The sequence below is a fragment of the Harpia harpyja genome, chromosome 5 (genome assembly GCF_026419915.1).
Source record: "Harpia harpyja isolate bHarHar1 chromosome 5, bHarHar1 primary haplotype, whole genome shotgun sequence".
Classification (NCBI taxonomy): Eukaryota; Metazoa; Chordata; class Aves; order Accipitriformes; family Accipitridae; genus Harpia; species Harpia harpyja.
Genome location: NC_068944.1, coordinates 53305971 through 53329654, shown reverse-complemented (window position 1 = coordinate 53329654; position 23684 = coordinate 53305971). Strand labels below are relative to the sequence as shown.

The 23684-nt window shown below is 39.1% G+C and overlaps 1 protein-coding gene across 1 annotated transcript in view; it reads left to right on the top strand.

The window, feature by feature from the left end:
- The first annotated feature begins 479 nt into the window (after nt 1–479).
- The window catches only part of VIRMA (vir like m6A methyltransferase associated), a 28201-nt gene continuing 4996 nt past the window's right edge, over nt 480–23684 (top strand). Inside the window, exons 1-20 of the mRNA XM_052788412.1 lie at nt 480–605; nt 3863–3978; nt 4222–4308; nt 4712–4760; nt 5372–5540; nt 6470–6592; nt 7131–7415; nt 8095–9247; nt 10297–10788; nt 11548–11702; nt 13112–13194; nt 13659–13752; nt 13888–14432; nt 15013–15248; nt 16004–16256; nt 17826–18043; nt 19289–19421; nt 20021–20173; nt 22704–22864; nt 23131–23227. Coding sequence (XP_052644372.1) covers nt 543–605; nt 3863–3978; nt 4222–4308; nt 4712–4760; nt 5372–5540; nt 6470–6592; nt 7131–7415; nt 8095–9247; nt 10297–10788; nt 11548–11702; nt 13112–13194; nt 13659–13752; nt 13888–14432; nt 15013–15248; nt 16004–16256; nt 17826–18043; nt 19289–19421; nt 20021–20173; nt 22704–22864; nt 23131–23227 — 4665 coding nt within the window. The 5' untranslated portion in view covers nt 480–542. The remainder of the gene's footprint in view (nt 606–3862; nt 3979–4221; nt 4309–4711; nt 4761–5371; nt 5541–6469; nt 6593–7130; nt 7416–8094; nt 9248–10296; nt 10789–11547; nt 11703–13111; nt 13195–13658; nt 13753–13887; nt 14433–15012; nt 15249–16003; nt 16257–17825; nt 18044–19288; nt 19422–20020; nt 20174–22703; nt 22865–23130; nt 23228–23684) is intronic.

The following is a 23684-nucleotide window of genomic DNA, read 5'->3' as shown; positions in this document are numbered from 1 at the left end:
GCAGGGGCACCGCCCGAGGGCACCAGCCCCCTGCTCACGAGCTCAACCTCCAGGCACGAGTGCCGCGGCGGCGACCCGGCTCCTGCCGCCGATCCGCAGCTCTCCCTCCGCTGCCTTCAGCGGGCAGCCACCGCTGAGGGGAAAGCCCGCCCGGCCTCCCCGCTCTCCGTCCCCCAGCCTTTGCCCTGCTCCAGTACACTCGGCAGCGCCACGAGTGACCCCGCACCTCTCCCGGGCTGGAGAGCAGCGGGGGCGGCAGGTCTGCGGCCTCGCCCGCCGGGAGCGCCGCGCCAGAGACCACGGCCACGGCCGCAGGGCCGCCGCCGGCCCCGCCTCCGCCTCCCCTCACGGCGCTGAGGGCTGTGGCTCCCGCGCGGGCGGGGCAACGGTCACCGCCCGCCTCGCCCCGCCCCTTCGCTGCAGCCCCCCCCCTCCCCGCAGCCCCGCCCCTTCGCCGCAGCCCCGCCCGCCCCCGTGCACGGCGGCGGCCCGGAAGCGGTCGCGCTGCCGCCCGGAAGCTCTTCCCCCTCGGCCGAGCCAAGATGGCGGTGGACACCGCAACCGAGCTGCTGTTTTTAGACACGTTCAAGCACCAGAGCGCGGAGGTAACGCGGCGGGGGCGTTGGGGTCGCCGCTCCCCCCCTCGTCTTCCTTCTTCCCGGCTGCTGCTGGCGGCCTCCTGCCCGCCCCGGGGCCTCCCCGGGCCGCGGCGGCTGCGGGGCACGGGGCGCCGCTGGGGCGAGCGGGGCTGGTGTAGGCCCCGGCGGTAGCAGGGGGCTAAGGGAGGGTACGGCGGTGGGAGAGGAGCGAAGGTTTAGAGGTAACGGGGAGGAGAGGCTAGTGGGAAACAACGAGGGTAAAACCGATTTGAGAAGGCCTTCAGGGAGGAGGTCAGGGAGATGGCCATACCGGGCCACTGGTGAGATGCCTAATGCTTTTCTGTAGCTGCTGAGGAGGAGGGGCATTTGTGTGTATGTGAGATATTTCCTTAGATTTATGCAGCCTGCATGCATCGCGAGCAAAAGGAATATTTCAGACTTGCTTTAGCAGTGGGAGATCGTGCAAATATTCTGCTTCGAGGCTGCTGGATCCTGAGCATCCTTGAAGCTGCTTGTGTTGTAGCAGGTTTGCCCAGGGCTCAGTCCATTGTGCTGTTCAGGGAGGAAGAAGGGGACCATCGGGGAAAACAAAAAGTGTAGTGTAACATGAGAAAGATGTTATGGAATCATGGAATATCTCAACTATGTTCATGGACAGGCATTAAGGAAAAAAAGAATTAAGTATTTTGAGCTGATGCTGCAATTAAAAACAAACAGGAAGTTATTCTGGAGCCCTTTCTAGCTGCCAGGATCAGAGACCCACGTGTATTTTTCATTCTACTGTTTAAGACAGTATTGGGCAGGAGATGCTAGCCACTCCTGTTCCTCTCCAGGACAGTATGTTCTCTTATTCAACGTTTTTAATTGTGTATAATGCTTTCTGGCACTTTCATTCTTGCCAGTGACATTTTCCAAACCTAAACCATATTGAATTTTTGTTAAATAAAAAACCAAAATGTGTTTTACATGTTGCAGAAAAGCGTTCTTTATGTTATCCTAATTCTTCAGCTAAATGGATCATGAGTCTTGCCTTGGAACTTGCAGTTCTTGAAAAGTACTGCTGAGTTTTGTAATAAAATTATTTGGCTTAGGTATGGAGTTTAACATGTGTTGAGCAGTCCTAATGTACGGTTTTTTTTTTTTCATGTTTTGGAGGGAAAGTGGATTGGATTCACTTGCCATCCTGATAATATTGATGCATGGCTGTCAGGGCATAATCCCATATCATTTAAGCAAGAATTTGTCTTTCTTTGGGTAGTGCTGCTGGGGATGCAGCCTCCTCAGCAGCAGCCCTCCCTTCAGAAATCTGAGTCTCCCATATGACACTACACCTTTTTTAAAGGCAAAGCAGCTCACTCCTTGCAGGCTACAGTCACCGTTCCTGTTAAGAAAGCTGTGTTCCCTGTCATAGCAGGGTTCCTTTTGTTCTACCATCCTGCTTGTAATGCATCAGCCCTCAGGGCACAATGTTGTATTTGTGTGCTAAAGGATGTATGCATAGATTTCTTATTAAATGACAGTAATATGTGCCCAAAAGCACACACTTAAGTATTATTTTAAAAACTTTACTTGTGACTATTTCTTTGTTCATTAGTTTTCTAAAAATCTGAGTACTTTCTTGCCTTATGCTGGTAATTTTGGGGTTTCTTTTGCTTTATGACTGTGATGAAAGTTTGTCGTGGTTTAACCCCAGCTAGCAACTAAGCACCACACAGATGCTTGCTCGCTTCCCCCCTGCCCCGCAGCGGGATGGGGGAGAGAATTGGAAAAAAAAAAAAAAAAAAAAGTAAAACTCATGGGTTGAGATAAAGACAGTTTAATAGGACAGAAAAGGAAGAAAATAATAATACTGGTCATAATGATAATAATAACAATAATAAAAGAATATACAAAACAATTGATGGACAATGCAGTTGTTCACCACCCACTGACCGATGCCCAGCTGGTTCCTGAGCAGTGGCCCCTGGCTAGCTTTCCCCCCTGTTTATATACTAGCCATGACATCACATGGTATGGAATATTCCTCTGGCCAGTTTGGGTCAGTTGTCCTGGCTGTGTCCCCTCCCAACTTCTTGTGCCCCTCCAGCCTTCTTGCTGGCTGGGCATGAGAAACTGAAAAGTCCTTGACTTAATATAAACACTGCTTAGCACCAGCTGAGAACATCAGTGTGTTATCAACTTTCTTCTCATACTAAATCCCAAACACAACACTATACCAGCTACTAGGAAGAAAATTAACTCTATCCTGGCCGAAACCAGGACAAAGTTATATGACTTTTGATTGCAGATCAATTTGTTTTTTAATTTTTAGTTTTTAGTTATGTTGGTAGACATTTAGATCAGTTGTTTGGTTTTGTTTGTTTTGGGTTTTTTTTGCTAGTGCAGTCTTTGCTAATCCAATTTGCTAATTGGAAACATTCAGTGAGAAATGTGATTCTGAGCTTCTGTTCAAGAAAATCTTTATATTCTTACAGTTGGACATACAGTTGATCTATGTTTACTATTTTGTGAGTGTATATATCATAGAGATGATGTATAAATATAATAAGACCTAATATAGTGAATCTAGTGAGAGGAGAGTTTTAGCATTAATTTGGTGGCTGCTATATGAGAAGTCACTGTGACTTTATGATTACTTCCTATTTTGCTCAAGCATCTTTTAGGAGTGCTGAAGCATAGTGTTTCTTTATACTTGCTATTTCTGTGTTGTAGACAGAAATGTTATTTGCAAGTGGTTTTCAGATGTTGTTGCAAAATTGGATAAATAAGCATCCTATGGAATTTTTGTACAGGTCTAGCAAAGCATTTATAGTATCATTATTATTTCTAATATTACATTTGAAATATAAAATTTGCTAGTGTTTAAAATTAAAACACATTTTCTTTTTTCTTTAGTTATAAACTTGATATGTTTTAATAAAAGGGAACTATATACTCAGTTTTTCTTTAATAATTTAAGTTCCAGTTTTTGCCCTTACCAACATACCTTCTGCTAGAGAAAAACTTGTTGCTGTTTAAAAGATTCTTGCAAATAAAGGGAACTAATGGTGTAAATAAACCAGTAACACTTTCTGTGAAAAAGTGTTAAAATATATAAGTGCCAGAAGAAAAAAAATCTTTTAATTTAATAGTGTTTAACATTTTACATAATCAAATTTTGTAATTATTAGGATTGCAACCTTAATTGGGTTAATAAAGAATATGAGTACTTATGTTGTTTCCATTTTACATTACTTAGACTTTCTTTTTTTTCTGTTTTGTAGCAAAGTACCAATATAGATGTAGTTCGTTTTCCATGCGTGGTTTACATAAATGAAGTACGTGTCATTCCTCCAGGAGTGAGAGCTCACACAAGTTTGCCTGACAATAGGGCTTATGGGTAAGTGAAAGATGCTAGGTGTCTGATTTAGGAACACGTTCCTGTTATTTTTGTCTTGAACTTGTATATCTCAATAGAACCTCCTATATAAAAAGGTAAAATGTATTTATGTGTCTGCTGAACTTGAAATTATTTTGGGAAATTATTTAAACAGTATAATTTAAAGTTTTTTTCCCTTGTTAGTCCTGCCTACTCTGATAAGGAGCTCAAAGGGTTTAATTTTTACTTTTATTCTCTTTCCAGGGAGACGTCCCCACATACCTTTCAACTGGACTTGTTTTTCAACAATGTCAGCAAGCCAAGTGCCCCTGTTTTTGATAGGCTGGGGAGGTAAGTACTTTGAAGATTTGTGCGTGACTTCATTATCTACTGTTTCTTCTTGAGAATTTTTTAGTGCAGAAAATGCACAATAGAAAATCCATATCTCCCATGATTTTCATGTTTGGTCTGGTTTTTGCTAGTTGTGTTCTTGCCCTTTCCCTCCAATCTGTGTGGGAGGACAGAGGTTCATGCTTAAAAGAAGAGAAGATTCTGTTATTTTTAAACTTACAGAGCCCATGTATATTAATGAAATGTATTTTGTAGAAATAAGTGATTTTGCTCTTGTGTTTTTAAGAGCATGTATTTGTTCAGTGTTTTATTATTGGCTTATGTGTTTAGTACTGCTGTGTTTCATTTCTATAAACATGCTTTACATTAACGGAAAAATAACTTTGTATATTTTACTTAACAGCCTTGAATATGATGAAAATACTTCAATTATTTTCAGACCCAATGCAAAGGTAATGCAATATGATTTAAACCTCCTTTTCTATATGTCATTTAGGTATAAATGTGGTTGCGTGTGGTGCATTAGCACTGTGTAAAGCATTTATTGTTTAAGAACTTATTCTAAAACCTGCCTGTAGTTCAGATACTCATTACTTTAGAGTCTGCATCTATAACGACATAAGTTGTAGAAGATTTGATTGCTTGACAGTTCCTATGGAGATTAGCAAAAGAACTACCCACTAAGGAGCAAAGATGAATCAGAACATTGTGGCTGCAGGCTACAGCTAAGCACATAATTTTCAGTTCTGTTTGGGTTTATTTCATTTAGATCAGTATTTGTGTGACCCACGGTAATGTTTTTTTTCATTAATAGCCTGTAGTACATTAGGCAATATATTGCAAGGAATTCAATGCTTTTAGAGGAAGATTATTTATTTGTTGTAATGGTTGATATATTTAAAGTTTTCTCAGTTTTCAAAATGTGGGGTAAAGAGGTACTTTAATGTTTAGTTCTCCTTTCTTGCTTTTCTGCAGATACTGATAGAGTGATATTAAAATAAAATAACTTTTCTGAAGTTGTCTTGTGTTGTTTTTAAATGCTTTTTCTTTTTTAACAAAACAGGTCAACACGGATGGATTAGTTCTAAGAGGGTGGTACAACTGTCTGACTTTGGCCATATATGGCTCAGTTGACAGGGTAATAAGTCATGAGAGAGAGTCACCTCCTCCACCCCCACCTCCACCACCACCTCCCCAGCAACAGCCTGGTTTAAAAAGAAACCCGAAACATGGTAAGCCTTGTGAGAAGACATAGATTTTTTTTTTTTTTATAAAATCAACATTATAGTATCCCATCTGAAAAAAACCCAATTCTCTCACATTTTAGATTTCAGTGGCTTTATTTTTCTAGCTTTATGTCTTTGTCCTTTAGTTTTGTATTTTCTTTTAGATTTGTATTGAATGATTTTAAGTAGATTCTTGTCTAGTGCTTTTTTGAGACTGGGATACTTCATCTATTGCTAATTACTTAGGATGGACAAAATGCAGTTTAATTTGCGTGAACTCATTAAAATTTAGATGATTGAAATCTCAAAAAAAGTGATCAGAATAGTATTAAAATCATAACAAGAAAATTTGACAGTCATAATTAGCTTTCCTTTTGTGACTTGTATGTAAAGTACATTACAGAAGAGTGTTTGCTTTGCATTGGTGTTAGAGTGTCCATGAATAGAATCCATGATCAAGTTTCTGCTTCAATTTTGGTTTTCGATTTAAAATTAGAACTGTCTTGTTCAAGGTACAGCTATTGGGCTGCAAAAGTTGAATACTCTGTGTAGTAAAAAAAAGTTCTAAACTGTAAAAACCAGTTGATTAAAATGTAAACTTCCTTTTAAAAAGTAACTCAGATATTATTGGTAGAGTTTATAATACTGCTAGTGTCAAAGGCAAAAATGGCAATTACCCATGTTAATTTTAACCCAGTATTATATTAAAAAAACATGAGTAGTGTTAATAAGCTTGCTTATTGATGTAGTTCTTGTTTACATCAAAAGTGACTTCAGAAAACTGCCTCACATACTGCAGATGCAGAATACAGATTAAGTAACAGCTGGGAAATGAAGGTGTCCCTAGTTACAAGTAGCACTGAAAAACTAAAACTTCCTGCTTCTATTCCTGCGATTCCATTAAATGCAAGTTTTTATTTTCACAATAAATATAGTTGATGGAGAGAAAGAAGACCAGTTCAATGGCAGCCCTCCAAGACCACAACCTAGGGGACCAAGGACACCTCCAGGCCCTCCTCCTCCTGATGATGATGAGGATGAACCTATGCCAGTGTCAGGTAGAATGAGAACAGACTGTTTTATCTGCTGTACATCACTGCTTAGTGGAGGCAGAATTCTTTGGTCCTGCCCCATGTGAGGTTTCCTGTCTGCTGTTAGTCCTGCTGGACAGATTCAGTTTTAGGAAAGGGATTTGAAAGAAAATCTGTTGGCTATGTTAAATTGTATCTATTTAAGAGTTAGTAGATTTGAGAATATCAGCTGTTGACCAATACACTGCTTGAACATGCTGCTCATGTTTTATGTAAATGTTCTGTTGACTCTGGTGTTCATTGCCCTTCTCCTCTATCCCTCTGCAGCATCTGCCAAATTCTCTGGTCTCCGTATGGGTTAAAAGTGCCAAGAACTCTTTACATGTTTCTTTATAGTCTTATAGAACTAAGTGATTGTTGCTTGTGTTCAGTCAAATCACCTGAAGATTTTCTTCAAGCTTTTTTTATATCTCCACTATGCATAGTGCAGAATTCTAAAACATATTATTGAGCATTGGATTTTGGAGAAGTACTCTTATTTCTTAAAATTCGTATATGTTTTCAGTGGTTGGGGAAAAAGAAGATGATGTGGACCATAGGGAGGATTACTTTGAGCCCATTTCTCCTGATCGAACATCCATTCATCAAGAAAGCCAGTATTCTGATGATGGAGAAGTAGAGGAAGATCAACCAGAAGAAGGAGAAGATGAAGATGATGTGGATGTTGAGGAGGAGGAGGATGAGGATGATGATGATGGGCATACAGTAGAGAGTATTGCTGATGAGGAAGAGGAAGAGGAGGAGGAAGATGAAGATGAAGAGGAGGGTGAAGAGGAAGAAGAAGGTGAAGGTAAGTGAAGTTGTAAAAAGTTAGGAAAATAAATCAGGTTTATGAAATTTTGATGGGAGTACTATTATGATGACTAGGTGCAAAGAGAACTGGATCTCTTTCCCATGGTCATTGCACCATTGCCTGCCTTATTTATGGTTCTGAGATTCTTGAGAACAGTATTTCGCTGTGGAATATTTATTATTTTATAGTAAATCTTCCTGTTACTTTCCATAAATAGAGGAAAATAGATACAGCTTTTATAGGTGAGAATGAACATGCGATCTTGTTATCTGTTTTGTTTAAAAATACAGGAAAGTGGTGAAAGAAATTATTTCTTAATTAAAAATCAATTAAAGTTGTTTATGTAATGAAGTTAGGCTAGAAGTTTTATGAGAGATGCAATCATAGGAAGAAAATTGGACAATATTCTTGTAGTAACGTGTACCCTAGTTAAACTTTTTGCTTTATACATTCTTTTAAATATCTCCGTCATTACATAAAAAAATCTGTCAGCTGGGGCTTTCACTTACATCTGGAGAGAGAAAGCTTTCTGTATGTTAGTGTATGATTGTTCTCTAACCAGTAATATTTGTATTAAATAAATTATTACTTTTTTATTTTGAGAATATTCTCTGCAGTTATGAACTGGTTTATTTGTAAGTGATTTTATTTCATAACTGAATCTTTTTCTTTTTAGGAGATGATGGATATGAGCAGATTTCAAGTGATGAAGATGGAATTGCTGATCTGGAACGTGAAACGTTTAAGTATCCAAGCTTTGATATTGAATATACTCCTGAGGATCTTGCATCTGTGCCTCCTGTGACATATGAACCTTTTGAAAGGGAGCTTGGACCTCTTTTATACTTTAGCTGCCCTTACAAGACTGTATTTGAAAATGAAGTTGGTAAAATAAAGGACCAAGACCCAGAAAAAGAAAATTCAGGGGCAGTGGAAGCCTCAGTTAAATTAACTGAACTGTTGGAATTATATCAAGAGGAAAGGGGTGCAAAGTGGGTCACTGCATTAGAAGAAGTTCCGAGTTTAATAGTAAAGGGATTGAGCTACCTGCAGGTGAAAGACACAAAGCAAGACTATATTACCCAGCTAGTAGACTGGACCCTGCAAGCTTTAAACCTTCAGGTAGCTCTCAAACAGCCCATTGCTTTGAATGTCCGACAACTCAAAGCTGGGACAAAATTGGTATCATCGTTAGGAGAATGTGGGACGCAAGGAATAATGGCACTCTTGCAGGCAGGAGTTATTAATGTGTTATTTGAACTGTTGTTTGCAGATCACGTGTCGTCCTCCCTTAAGCTTAATGCTTTTAAAGCTTTGGATAGTGTTATTAGTATGACTGAGGGAATGGAAATGTTTCTAAGGGGTGGCGTAGATGTACATGAAAAAAGTGGTTATCAGAAACTCCTGGAACTCATACTGTTAGATCAGACTGTGAGAGTAGTTACTGCTGGTTCTGCAATTCTCCAGAAATGTCACTTCTATGAGATTCTGTCAGATATTAAAAAGGTGGTTGATCAGTTAGCAGAGAACACTCCTTCTCTTCCGAATCACACGGAGCCAGAACAGGACCAGGACTTGACAGGACTTGAAAGAACCAACCAAGAGTATGAGAATGATGTGGAGGCTCCTATGGACATGGATCATCTTTTGGAATCTTCTAATATAAGCGAAGGAGAAATGGAAAAACTTGTTAGTCTTCTTGAAGAAATCTTCCATTTGATGGAAACTGCTCCTCATACAATGATTCAGCCACCTGTGAAATCTTTCCCAACCATGGCACGCATTACAGGCCCTCCAGAAAGGGATGATCCTTACCCTGTTCTGTTTAGGTATGGCAATCGCAAGTTCACTTTCCAGAGTGTATTTCCTCCAGCTTGATACAGATATTTTTTAAGGATGACCTTGCTGACTAACACTTTTCTAGATGTTTCACTTTGTACTTTATTGGAGGATTCTGGATTGTGCTTACAGAGTCTGAGAGAGTTTGATCGTTAATGTACCTGTTACTTTGTTGGCTTTCAATGAACCTAGCATGCATATAACAAGAAGCTAACCTCTTGCTATTACTGGTACCGTGCTAGCACTTCATAGATCCTGGCTAGTTGTGCTAGGTGCTGTACAAGTGCAAATTTGAAAACTGTTACAGATCTAGAGTGTTTTCCCTTTGTCGTCTTGGAACAAGTCTATGCGTATGAATAAAACAAGTCTGGAATACCTCTCTCTCTATGCCAAGCTGGCAAGATATAAGCCAGCCTTGGTTAGAAGTCATGCAGTTGTGTCAGCGTAGCTCACTGTTTCACAGCATGGGCAGAGGAGCTGAGGCCTGCCTGCCTTCAGCCATTTAAAGGATCTCATGTGTTATTTCTCTGTTAGCAAGTTTCTGTCTAGAAGGTATTTCTCTAAATGCTAACAGGTTTCTTTGATAGTAGCAGTGTAGGTCATGACTGAATATAAGTATCTACATGCAAAGAGTCTTCAAATCACCTCTTACGTGTGCTATAATGATTAATTTCTTAGCACATTTAAAACATTTAATGCAGCATTGATGATGATTCAGATGCAGCAAATTTAGTAAAACATGGAGTGTTATTTTGTTTGTAGGTAAGGTGAGTGGGGTTTTTTTGTTTGTTTTGGGGTTTTTTTTTTTTTTGGAGATCAGAACTTTATGTTTAGGGATTCATTCCCTGTAAATTTTATAGCAGTTATGTTTTGTAAGATTAAAATTTTGTACTGCTTCATAATTAGTTATAATTTCTCATAGTCCACAGAGCAGTAAGTACTGAAGCTAGGAGGCATGTAACTTTATATGATGTTATTATGCAGTATTGACAGATGGTTATAATATTACTGATCGTTTTCCTGTTCGTTTTTTTTTCAGGTATCTTCATAGTCACCATTTCTTGGAATGCATTACTTTGCTACTGTCTATTCCAGTGACAGGCGCACATCCAGGTGTGCTTCAAGCTATACGAGATATATTGCGTTTCCTGGCACAGTCACAGAAGGGTCTTCTTTTCTTTATTTCCGAGTATGAAGCAACGAACTTGTTGATCAGAGCACTTTGTCAGTTTTCTGATCCGGATCAAGAGGAAGGTCTCCAATCGGATGGTGCCAGTGAGGATACTTTTGCACTGTGGCTCCTGCATTCAACACAGACGTTACAGTGCATTTCAGAATTATTCTGCCACTTTCAGCGGTGCACAGCCAGTGAGGAGACTGACCATTCAGATCTGCTGGGAACACTTCACAACCTTTACTTGATTACCTTTAACCCTGTGGGAAGATCTGCTGTGGCTCATGTATTCAGTCTGGAGAAAAATCTCCAAAGTCTTATTACTTTAATGGAGTACTATTCCAAAGAAGCTTTAGGGTAATTTATGAGTTTATTTATATCCTTTAGGTTTTTACATTTTAAAACTATATATCTTCTATAAATAATTCAGTAAAATCTAAAATATTTTTTCTTTTATATCATGATATTTTTATTTAAAAACAAAACAAAACAATTTTTAAGTAGAAGAACGGAATAGAAAATCAGGCCTGTCATTTGTAATCAGGTACTTAATAGCCAGAATCTGCATAGGTCATCCACAAAGGTGTTGTAATATAAGTCAGACTTCTGGCTATATGAAAAAATCAGTAAGTAGGCAGTTTTCATTCAAGCATAAAATTTGACTGTGAAACAAGCAAAAGATTTGACTGGGGAAACTGGACACTGCACACTTCTCTGGGGTGGGAATCTCTCAGTTCTTTGAGTTCTTATAAGTGTTAAAACCAGTCATTATTTTCTCTGGACATGCAGTTTTACTACTTTAGGTAGCAGTGCTTTTAAAACAAGATTTGTAAAACAGACAGAGTTATGGAAAAAGATTTGTGTGCTGCTTGACTTGCTCTAGTCTTTTGTGGATGCTGAAATAAATATGAAGTCAATGTAAAAGAAAGCTTTCACTTTTCCAAAAGGATAGGAGAAAATTGTTTGGGTTTTTTTTTTGGTTGATAATTATATGAGGCAATCCTTGGTGAAGGTAAAAGTTCTGTAGGTAGATTTTTAGGGGTCAAAGAATGAAAACCTAACAGATACACAGTTGTATTAGCTGAGATCTAAAGAAAATCCTTATTGTTGTTTCAGAGACTCAAAGTCTAAGAAGTCAGTTGCTTATAATTATGCCTGCATCCTTGTTTTGCTGGTGGTTCAATCTTCCAGTGATGTCCAAATGCTGGAACAGCACTCGGTGCCTTTGCTGAAGCTTTGTAAAGCAGACGAAAATAACACCAAATTGCAAGGTACGGTATGTGTCATTAGCAACTGAATTGTTTGAATGTATAGAAGAAACCTTTTATATGTGGGTAATTGATGCTTCATGATCATCTGGTTTGGATAATGTGTGTAATGAGGTTCTTTTTCCAGCTGCATCTGATTAGTTGAGTCACTGAGATAATGTGTAATTTTTTTTTCTGTTAATGAGAGTTAAATAGGAAATTCTTTATAGTTATATTATTTTTCAAGTAATAACTACCATGAATTTTGGATAATTACAGGAAGTTTGAAATTATTTCTGTGTTGAAAATAGGAGAGCAAGTTTTAGTAAAAGTGGACTAACTAGTCAGTGAGCTGACTCTTACTTCTGTTTTTCCCTTTAGTGATGTAGCCTTGTAGGGTCTTTATATACTAATAAATAAACCTGGGCCGTTTCCTGGTACCTAGGCCAAGTGGCATGGAATAGTCCATGTTACCCTGTTACTAAATTTTTTGACCTCCAAACTGTGTCTTGGTGTGTTGCCTCACAGATCAGGCCCAGGTCATTTGGAAAAAGCCTGTTGGGGACTGTTCTGACACCAGAACATTGAAACTCTGATGTCCAGAGTTGTGCTCTGCACCGCTCAACTGACTTGTGTAGACATACCAATAATTTCTTCCAAAACTTAAATGCACTGAAAGAAATCAGAATTCTTCAAAGTTTTAGTTTAATTCCCTCCTCTGCCATGCTTTTATTTCTTTGCTCCTCACCTGATAATCAGTTTCATGAGAAGCAGGGCTTCACATGCCTTAAGCCTTTGGCTTAAACCAAATCATGAAATTAGTCTGAGAATGCTTGTTCAATTCGTATCCAGTCGACCTTTGAACCTTCACATTCTTTTAAATATTTTCAGGAACAATGGGTGTTAAAACTTTAAATCTCTTGTCCCCAAAAATTGGGACTTTCAGGTAATTCTGGACTAAGAGAGAGACTGTTAATCTATAAAGACTTCCAGAATGAGTATGTGCTACTGGTGCAGAGATTGGCTCCATTTGGGCATTTAATAAGAGTTTTGTATTCCTTTTGTAATAACCTGTTATGTACATTAAAGGGAATGTGCTTTGGTCCTTGCTCCTGATGGCTTTTTCTTCAGCTGACAGCGGGACCCTTAGTGTCTTTTATATTATTACAAATAATATAGATAATAAGGTGAAAATTATTTGAGTGTTTGGGTTGACTTAAGCCAAATTTTGTCCATGTACGTGAGGTGTATTGCCTGTTCTGAAGTCTTATTTTTGTTGATGCTTTTCAGCTGGCTACAGCTGCAATGTATGCCTCACAAATTTCACACTTTGCCTTAGTACCTGTTGTGTAAATTAAGTACATTTTTATTGAAAAAAGTTCTATGTTCATAAATGCACTGACAAGTTACTTAAGTCTTTTTTTTTCCCCTAGAGCTCAGCAAGTGGCTTGAACCTTTGAAGAATCTTAGATTTGAAATAAATTGTATTCCAAATCTCATTGAATATATCAAACAGGTTAGTAAAATACAGATAGATGCTATCTTTTAGTTGTGTTCTATAAGCTTAGACCTTTTGTAGTTTGATATTTTATCTTAGGTATGTACTAACATATGATACTTAAAAATATATACTATTATCCAAAATATTTTTATTAAAAGCTTATGATCTAGGCCAGTTCTTGCACTCAGTTATATTTATTGAAACAAAATCTAAGGTAACTACATGATGCAAAGATCCAACTGTTGAAATCTTTCAGCTTCCCATAAAACCATAACGCAAACATTGACCCTCTGTTTTTTGCTTCTGCTGTATTTGTGACCACTTTCCAAAAGGTGGAATAATTGAGCTTAAATTTTGTGGATTACTTACAGTAAGTAAATACAGAATTTGAGTACTAAGCTAGTGATACACTTGTTGTAAAGTCCTTCCTTGTAATACGGGTTCTTTTATTTTTATTTTTTTTTTTCCCCCCATAAAAGAATATTGACAGTTTGATGACCCCAGATGGAGTTGGTCTTCCTACTGCACTTCGTGTTCTTTGTCATGTTGCATGTCCACCGCCTCTGGTAGAAGGTACGGTTGATACATTTGTACTGCTTAACGTAGAAATCTTAGTTTTCTGAGTCTTTGACTTAAACATGTCTAAAGTTAACTGTGATTGCCCCAGAGAAATTAGACATACAGAAATGTTATTTCTTTTCCATACAGGTCAACAGAAAGACCTTAAATGGAATCTTGCAGTTATTCAGCTCTTTTCTTCTGAGGGAATGGACACCTTCATCCGGGTATTACAGAAGCTGAACAGCATACTTATTCAGCCTTGGCGACTCCATGTCAACATGGGCACCACACTTCACAGAGTTACTACTATTTCTATGGCCCGCTGTACGCTTACTCTCCTTAAAACAATGCTAACAGAACTCCTGAGGGGTGGATCTTTTGAATTCAAAGACATGCGTGTTCCATCAGCACTTGTTTCTTTACACATGCTCCTGTGTTCTATTCCTCTCTCAGGCCGCTTAGATAGTGATGAACAAAAAATTCAGAATGACATTGTTGATATCTTACTGACTTTTACACAAGGTGTTAATGAAAAACTTACAATTTCTGAAGAAACTTTGGCGAATAATACTTGGTCTTTAATGCTGAAGGAAGTTCTCTCTTCAATTTTGAGAATTCCTGAAGGTTTTTTCTCTGGACTTATACTGCTTTCAGAATTGTTGCCTCTTCCACTGCCCATGCAGACGACTCAGGTATAATTTAGATTTATTTAGTTTTTAAAGAATTTTAATTATGTATAACCCTTAGACCATTTTTGTAGTTGTGGAAAATACAGATATGTGAAAGGATGAATTAAAGTTTCTGCAAAGCATTTGTGTTCATATAGAGTCTTTGAAGATACATTTTTTCATCAGAAACAAAATTGTTATTATTTGGAGCATCTTTTAAAATTAGCAGTCATGTGTTGTCCTTTTACCCCTTGTGAAGTTATCTAGACTCCCATTCTGCTACTTAAATGATTGGCTATGAAGCGTTTGAATTTAACCCAGAATGCCAAACTCTCAGTATATTAAGGCTCTTCTTTCTTTTGGCATGGATCTTGAATTTATGATCTTTTGTAAGCATAAAAGATGTGTGACAACCTATGCTCCTGAAGGAATACCTAATTTGCTGGAATCGTGCCCTGTCATTCAGTGATAATAATGAAAATGGTGTTCCATATGTTTGATGAGGACAGTATTAGTACTTAGTCTTTGTTTATACCTTGTGATAGAATTCAGGTTTTATGATAAAAGTTGAAAGGAAAAACCTCCTGTCCTTCTGTTCCTGCAGGTGATTGAACCACATGATATTTCAGTGGCACTCAACACCAGGAAGCTGTGGAGTATGCATCTTCATGTTCAGGCCAAACTGATCCAAGAGATAGTTCGATCTTTCTCTGGTTCATCTTGCCAGCCTATTCAGCATATGTTGAGACGTATTTGTGTTCAGTTGTGTGACTTGGCTTCACCTACTGCTCTTCTTATCATGAGGACTGTATTGGATCTGATTGTAGAAGACCTACAAAGGTATCTTCTGTTGCAAAGATTTCTTTAATGAAGTGTTAAATTCACCTTGGTTCTGTGCAGTAGATTTAGCAGGAGGAAAATACTTTCAGAAATATTACTTACCCATTATGAACTGAATGAATTCTCAGTCCAGTGCTATATACTGTGTCCTGGTTATGCTTAATGTTGCCAGGGAACCAGCTCATACTTCTAAGTTTTGATATAGACAGTTTCACATCGTATGTTTATGGTAAGTATTTTAGAAAGATTTTCTTCAGGCTGTCCCTACAAAGCCATATTTCATCTGTGAAGTGCTTCTAAAGGACCTATCTGATATAAATAAGAAAAGTAGGCCAGTAAAGTTTGCTGTCCTGGGATTTGCATACTAACAGGAAAATGTGTAGGTGTTTGTAAGCTGGAGGAAGTTGAGTAGTACAAATTCAGAGCGTTTTGAAACAATGAGTACTTTTATTTAAAAGCATAATTATCCACACAGAATTCAATACTGTTTGTATAAAAGCATATTTATCCTTATACAATTTGATACTCTATTGTATGTTAAATGCACAGTAGATTAGTTAATTTATGATGCAATCAGAAGTCATTTAGTGAAAGTTGAGCAGTTTTCAAAAAGTGAATAAAACTCTAAGTTTAAATATGTAAACTAGGTGGTTTTTTTAAAAATGCAGAATTATATGACTCCTGTAATGGTTGTGTTTGTGGTTTTTTAGATCACTTTAAAACAGCTTTTTCAAAGTGCATTGGTATCATTTCAGCAACACAGAAGATAAAGAGAAACAGTACACTGGACAGACCACTCGATTGCTTGCTTTATTGGATGCCCTGGCTTCACATAAAGCTTGTAAATTGGCTATTTTGCATCTTATCAATGGAACTACTAAAGGTGATGAAAAGTATGCAGAGGTTTTCCAGGAGCTCTTGGCTTTGATGCGATCGGCTGGGGACAACGTCACTCATCAGCAGTGCGCTGAATATGTAACTTCCCTTTTGCAGTCCCTCTGTGATCAGGTATTTTCTATATTTAATGCATAACGTGTTGATAATTGTAGGAGACAAATCAAATGAGGTTATTTCTTAGGTGCCTGCTTTTTTCCAAAAGAAAAAAACCCCCATCAACATTGTTAAAACACAAAAAGAAAAAATGTGTATGGTTGGCTGCTTTCGCAGACTTGCTGTCTTGTTGCTCTTGAATGTATGTAAATCCTTTCATTTTATGATACCTCTTTTGCTTTATGTGCACTATTCTGGTAGCTCATTAGAGGCCGAAAACTGAATTGCACAAAGATTGACTGTCCCCTCAGCTGAGAGAGTGATGTTATTTCTCCCTATGGGCCACTGGCAAAACTTGAGTTGTCACTGCTCACCTCTTACCTAGTTGAATAAATAAGTATCTCTTAGTTGTCTAACTGAAACCTCTTAAAAATGTATTCCAAATATAAAGATATATATGATATGCTGCTACCGTAAAACTCCACCATTAAAAAAACCAACAGTATAAGTTACTAGAGCATGGTAAGAAATGTTATCTGAAAACTGATTCATAGACTAGCCCTGGTAGTTTCTCATTATTGCATGCATAGATTTGCATGTCATTATTTGCCTTACTAGTTGCATGTATTTATTTGCTTTAGTGCTTACCCCGTTATGTAAAAGCAATTTGGGCGTTGTTAGTCAGTAGAGTTTAATCAGCCATTTGCATATAAACAAGAGCTCTTTGCCCATACAAATCCATTGTGAAAGTCGATCTTGTTTTATTTTATGTAAAATGTGGAGGGGGTAGTAGATCTTAAACTTTCTAGGTGGTGTCTGCAGCCTCTTGATTTTCAGAGAATCACAAAATCATAGAATATCTCAAGCTGGAAGGGACCCATAAGGATCAAGTCCAACTCCCTGCTCCTCACAGGACTACCTAAAACTAAACCATATGACTAAGAGCGTTGTCCAGATGCTCCTTGAACTCTGATGGGCTTGGTGCTGTGACCACTCCCCTGGGGAGCCTGTTCCAGTGACCAACTACCCTCTGAGTGAAGAACCTTTTCCTAATGTCCAACCTGAACTTCCCCTGACACAGCTTCATTCCATTTCCTTGTGTCCTACCGCTGGTCACCAGAGAGGAGATCAGCACCTCCTCCTCCGCTGCCCCCTTTGAGGAAGTTGTAGACTGCGATGAGGTCACCCCTCAGCCTCCTCTTCTCCAAGCTGAACAAGCCAAGTGACCTCAGCCGCTCCTTGTATTTTGATGAATGTTTTGAGATTAAGGGACAGTTTGACTACCTAGGCAGGAAACTGTATGCATATTATCCAATGACTGGCTTTTAGTTGTGGCTCTGCTATCACATTTCACCCTTTGAACTTTTTATGTTTTTAAAAATCAGTAATGGTTTGTAACCCTTAACAGAACCAAATTAAAAAGGATACTTTGGATTAGTATTTTACTGGTCAGTAATTGAAGTACTGGAATAAGATGATAAAGGGGTAGTGAAAGAACCTAGTGCTTCTGACTTAATGTATGGTTTATACTTATTGCTGGTGTACAGAATGCATTTTTTACTATGTATAATAATCATTTTTTTATAGGATATTGCACTCATTTTACCAAGTTCATCAGAAGGCTCTGTGTCTGAATCAGAGCAGCTTTCCAACTCCTTACCAAGCAAAGAGCTGATGCCCTTAATTTGTGACTGTCTGATGGAAACATTAACTAATTCTGAGAGCAGTTACAGTTGTCTGCTGACATGTATCCGAACAATGATGTTCCTTACAGAGCATGACTATGGCTTCTATCACTTAAAGAGGTATGGTATTTTAAGATATTGCTGACAACTTCGAAGTATTTAAAAACTTCTGCAGTGTGAAATCATTTCCTACTGATCTAGTAGGAGACATTGAGGATAAGGCACCTGAACTTTCATTTCTATTTGGGGCTTCAGTGTTTTACTCAGTATTTTGGTCTTCCTTCACTTGAGATTTTACCTCTGAATAATTTCTGCAGTATGCACACAGGAGCACTTTCTTTCAAGAAACAAACAAAGCATTGAAAAAAGGGTTGTATGCTCCATTTCCCCACTCCAAGGCTGGAGGATTAGAATGAGATATAATGCTTATGTCCTTCCCTTTTGAGTGACTCAGTAGTTAGAGCTGTTGTCTGGGATATTGGAGAGCTGTCTGTCATTCCCTCTATTTTGAGGGGATTCAGTTTGCACTTCCCCAGAGTGTTCTGACCTCCAGGCAATTAAGGCTTTTGAAATGAGGATTTTTTTTTTTTTAAACTATTTCTGTTGACTCCACTCCCTTTTGAACAGAATATATACATACATTGGACAGTATTGTGTTGTTTTGACACTTAACTCCTTGTCCTGTATTTGGACCTGTTTCTGTCCACTGAAGGTGAGGTGCAGAGAGGCAAGAAAGTTGTGAGGTTCCCAAAGAGAAAAAGGTAGTATCTGAAGCCTTGTCAATAAAAAGTTGTTCAAAACACTCTTCTAAGCAGTGCTGCAGAACTGTGCTGCTCAGACTGCAAGAAGCTATACAACCCGCAAATGAAAAATAAACAGGTTAAAGACGCTGTTATTTCTATGATCTCGTATGTCTAGCTGTCAGCTTCAGTGCACAGCCTTGCTATTTCTGTGTTTGTTTCTGATTTGTTTCTGCAGTTAGACATCATGGGATGCAGTGAAATTGTAAGAGCAAGCATGATCCTGCTTTATACATAAGGCCCTTGTGCAAGCAAATATTTCTGTACCCCTATCCCTTGTCTGCCAAAGATGAAAATGTAATTTCTTGCAGGTTTTGGAGGTATTGCTGTAGTATGTGTAGCTGTATACGTGCAGTCTGAAATATCTGCAGACAGCACCGGTGACAACAGTCTAGTACAGAGAAAATAATGAAACTCCAGCTTTGTAATCAAAACTCAACTTGATAATTGTAAAATTTACCAAATTTATTTTGCATATATGTTGTTTTCTTATAACGAGTTACAGTGGAATGGTCACAATGAATGCACTAATAAAGTATTTTCTCTCTTTTCATTATGAAAACAGTTCTCTAAGAAAACACAGCAGTGCTCTGTACACTGTATTAAAGCGAGTAATAACTAGTTTTAGCAAAGACACAGGTGAACTGGCCTCTTCTTTTTTGGATTTTATGCGACAGATTCTAAACTCTGATACGCTGGTAAGTGAATATATATCAAATACTTAAACAAACCTAGCTGCATTTCTCTGAAATCTGCAGTGTGAAACACATTCAGGAACAATTATTTCAGAAAGCAGTTGACTATGCAGATTGCTGTGTGAGGCTTTTCCATCAGTAGTGTTAGTGCCATCTTTAGTTTTTAATGAGATCTGTGAAAGCTAGGCAGAATATATGTTTAGTAAATAAGAGGGTTTTTCAGTAGGAAGAACAGCATATTGATTCATATTGATTTCTTAAATGAATAGCATCCTATTGTGTCCAGGTTTTAGATTCATGGCATCCTGTTAGAGTTGCTGTATAGATAAGGAGTATAGACAGGAATCTAAAATACTTGGTAATTCTGTGATACAAACCTCAGCTTATATAGGAAAGCATTGCATTCATCCTGATGCAGCATCTAAACTTGCCTATTGAAGTGTTCTTTATTAAAATATTTTGTATAATATGTTTTTAAATCAAAAGATTATTCTTATTTTGCTGGATTTGCTCTAATGTATGTTTGAATTCTAAGGGGTTTGCAGTCCAGAAGTATAATGAATATTTATGTGTACTTATTTCCCACTTGTCAAATATTTCAGGGATGTTGTGGAGATGACGGAAGCCTTATGGAAGCAGATGGATCTCATCCAGGGAGAACACTGGGTCTAACTACTGCAGAGTTAAAACATCTACTGCAGAACAAAGAGGAAACCCCAGAAAACCTGCTGCTTGATCTGGAGAAACACGTTATGGTAAAAGAATTTAAATAATCAAGTTGAAGTTGCGGTCTTGTATCTGAATGTGTTTTTAAAACAATATAGGCTATCCCTCCTTGATGAGAAGGATGTGCAATTCTGTGGCATACCTTGTGGAACTGGTAATAGCTGTTGCCATTATTTTAATACTGATGTCCAAAATCAGGTGATTTTGGATCCATCCTTCTGATGCAGGATGGATTCTGACTTTATTGTTTGTGTTGTGGTAATGCTAAGAAGTTTCAGGTAGGTTGGAGTCCCCTTGTGCTGAGAGTATTTGCACACCATAAGAGCACAGGCAGTTAACTCTGTGGTGAAAGACAGTGAATGCATACAACAGAGCGCGCCAGATAGTGGTGAAGCAGATTGGTAATGTAATAAGCAACAGGAACCACTGCTTAGCAGTGGCTAGATATTGCTGATGACCAGTAACAAGTGGAATACCCAGGAGCCAGTACTGGGGCTGATATTGTTGGAGGTTTTCATCAGAGACCTGAATGATGTATATACATCTTCAGCGAATTTGTGGATGACAGTAAGCTGGGGGAGTGACTAAGGTGACAAACAGCAAATCCTCAATCCAGAGGGACCTCAATAAATGTTTTAGGATTATTTATCAGGAAGCTTGTGTGGCTTGTTAGGAAAAATGCAAAGTTCTGCACTGAGAGCAGGATAACCCCATGCCTTGATGTGGGCTGGGCTGAAAAGGGCCAGGTGGTTATGGTGGATGTTGGGTTGAACATGGGCCAACAGTGCATGGTCACTACAGACAAGGCAGACTGTTCAGAGCTGTCGTGGAAGGAGCATGGTCAGCAAATCAAGGGACCTTACTGTCTGCCTCCACAGGATGCTGGTGAGCTCTCATGTGGAGTGCTGCGTTCACCTTTGGTCAGCTTTGTCCTCTCACCAGTTCTAGAGAGATCTAGGGAAACTGAAGAAGGTTCTACCGAGGTGGTCAGGGACCTAGAGCACATGTGCTACAGAGAGAGGAGGAGGAAGCCAGGCTTGGTTAGCCTGGTGAAGAGGGCTAAGGAGCCATCTCAAAGCTACTTACAGCTGTTTGGGGGATAGTAACAAAGGTGGTGGAATCAAACTCCTTTTGGTAATTCTAGATGATAAAATAAGGGGCAACGGCCCCAAACTGGGGCTTCAGGGGTTGTCATGGTTTAACCCCAGCCAGCAACTAAGCACCATGCAGCTGCTCACTCACTTCCCCCCCCCGCCCCCAGTGGTATGGGGGAGAAAATTGGGAAAAGAAGTGAAACTCATGGGTTGAAATAAGAAGAGTTTAATAGAACAGAAAAGGAGAAACTAGTAATGATAATGATAACACTAATAAAATGACAGCAGTAATAATAAAAGGATTGGAATATACAAATGATGCACAGTGCAATTGCTCACCACTGGCCGATCAATGCTCAGCTAGTCCCCGAGCGGTGATCCCCCCGCCCCCACTCCCCCAGTTCCTATACTAGATGTGACGTCACATGGTATGGAATACACCGTTGGCCAGTTTAGGTCAGCTGCCCTGGCTCTGTCCTGTCCCAACTTCTTGTGTCCCTCCAGCTTTCTTGCTGGCTGGGCATGAGAAGCTGAAAAATCCTTGACTTTTAGACTAAACATTACTTAGCAACAACTGAAAACATCCGTGTGTTATCAACATTCTTCTCATACTGAACTCAAAACATAGCACTGTACCAGCTACTAGGAAGACAATTAACTCTATCCCAGCTGAAACCAGGACAGAGGTTCAGGTTGACATTAGCAAAAAAAAAAAAAAAAAATCACTGAGAGAGAAGTGCAGGGCTGGAACAGGTTGCTCAGAGTGGCTGTGGGCTCTCTGTCACTGGAGCTTTTTTTCAGACGCAGCTAGATAAAGTTATGGCTGACCTGATCTGGCTTTGATGATAGTCCTTCTTCAAGCAGGGGGGAATTGGACTAGAGGACATGCAGAATTCAATTTGTCCAATGTTTCTGTGACTCTAATCACAAACTTAACTCTAATATTCAAATCTAATCCTACATAATTGATGGCAGCTGTGCAGTAGATGGCTAATTTAGAAGGGTCCATAAAACAGCTGTTCCATAGCCTGTTGGTCACAAATGCCTTTCCAGTGCTATACTCCCTCCTGTCCCTTCCCTGGCTGCCTACATTGGTAGTAAAAGATTAAAAGCCACGACTGTGCTGAAGGAGAAATAGCAGACACTTAGGATGTTGGAGTGCTCTAGCAGAGAGCTTGTTAACTAAAACCTGGGGTGATGCCTTCTTTGGGGATATGTTATGGAGGTTATTGCATCAACTGGAAACAAAGACTAGAATGTGCATGTGGTGACATTGTTTGTTTTATAGCATACTGAGGAGCTCTCTGCTGTTGTCTGTGTGCTTGGGTGTCTTGGTTTCACTATTTGTGGATGGATAGACTGTTTTGTGTAGTACCCCACCCCCTTTTTATTTTTTAAATTAACAAAATCATATTTCCTTCTCTGAGGAGGGGAAAAAGTTCTGACTTGTGCTATGTTGACTTAGGATCGTTCTAAGGAAGATGATGGCCTTGAATCCTTACTGGACAACATCGTTGGAGTGAGGCAGATGTTGGAATCGGTGGGCGATTCTTGTCCACTGAGTGACCAAGACATAGAGCCTATTCTTTCTGCACCAGACTCTCTTCAGAATTTGTTTAATAACAGGTAAAATGGTTAAGTGTGTGAGTATACTACCTGTATGCATAGTACCATACTACTTAAGAAAATGCAATAATTTATGCATGAGTATGTTACAAACAGGGTCTAAACAGCACTGTTGTCACTACTACCTACTATTCCCAGTGTATTTAATTTCATGCAGGTATCAAGGGTAAGGCAGCAACATTCACCTCAGGTTCTGTAATGCTGCGTGTGCTTGCAGTTGGTTGTAGTTCATAACCAAATAGGCATTTGGCATTGTTTTGTTGCAGGACTACATACGTGTTGGCAGACGTGATGGATGACCAGCTGAAGTCCATGTGGTTCTCACCCTTTCAGGCTGAAGAAATAGACACTGATCTGGATATGGTAAAAGGCTTCATTAACGTAACTGAAGTGGATTTAAAAATGAGGGTTAACCTGAGCTAGTAGCATCAGAAATTCGTATGGCCAAACGGTTTGTTTTCCTGAGCTCACCCTTGTAAATTGACCCAGATATAGGGGTTGGCATTTGCTAAAGGTTGTTATCAAATGCCTTCAGGTTCACTTGGAAGCAGCCACAAGATTGGCACCTTTTGCAGTGCTCTAATGCAGAAGTCATCTCCTTTAGAGGAACAGTTGTTGGGTCAGTCCTAATCTGCATCTAATTTTGCATTGCTGCTGGGGCTTTTCAGCAGTTTGTGTTAAATGTAGACAAAGAATGTGATTTATTTTCTTTTCCTTGCTTGTCTTCTGTCATTGCAGTAATATCCAAAGAGCCTGATAGCTACACTTTTTTTTTTTAAATCTTTGCTCTGATGTGACAAAAGTGGAAAAAATGGCAGTA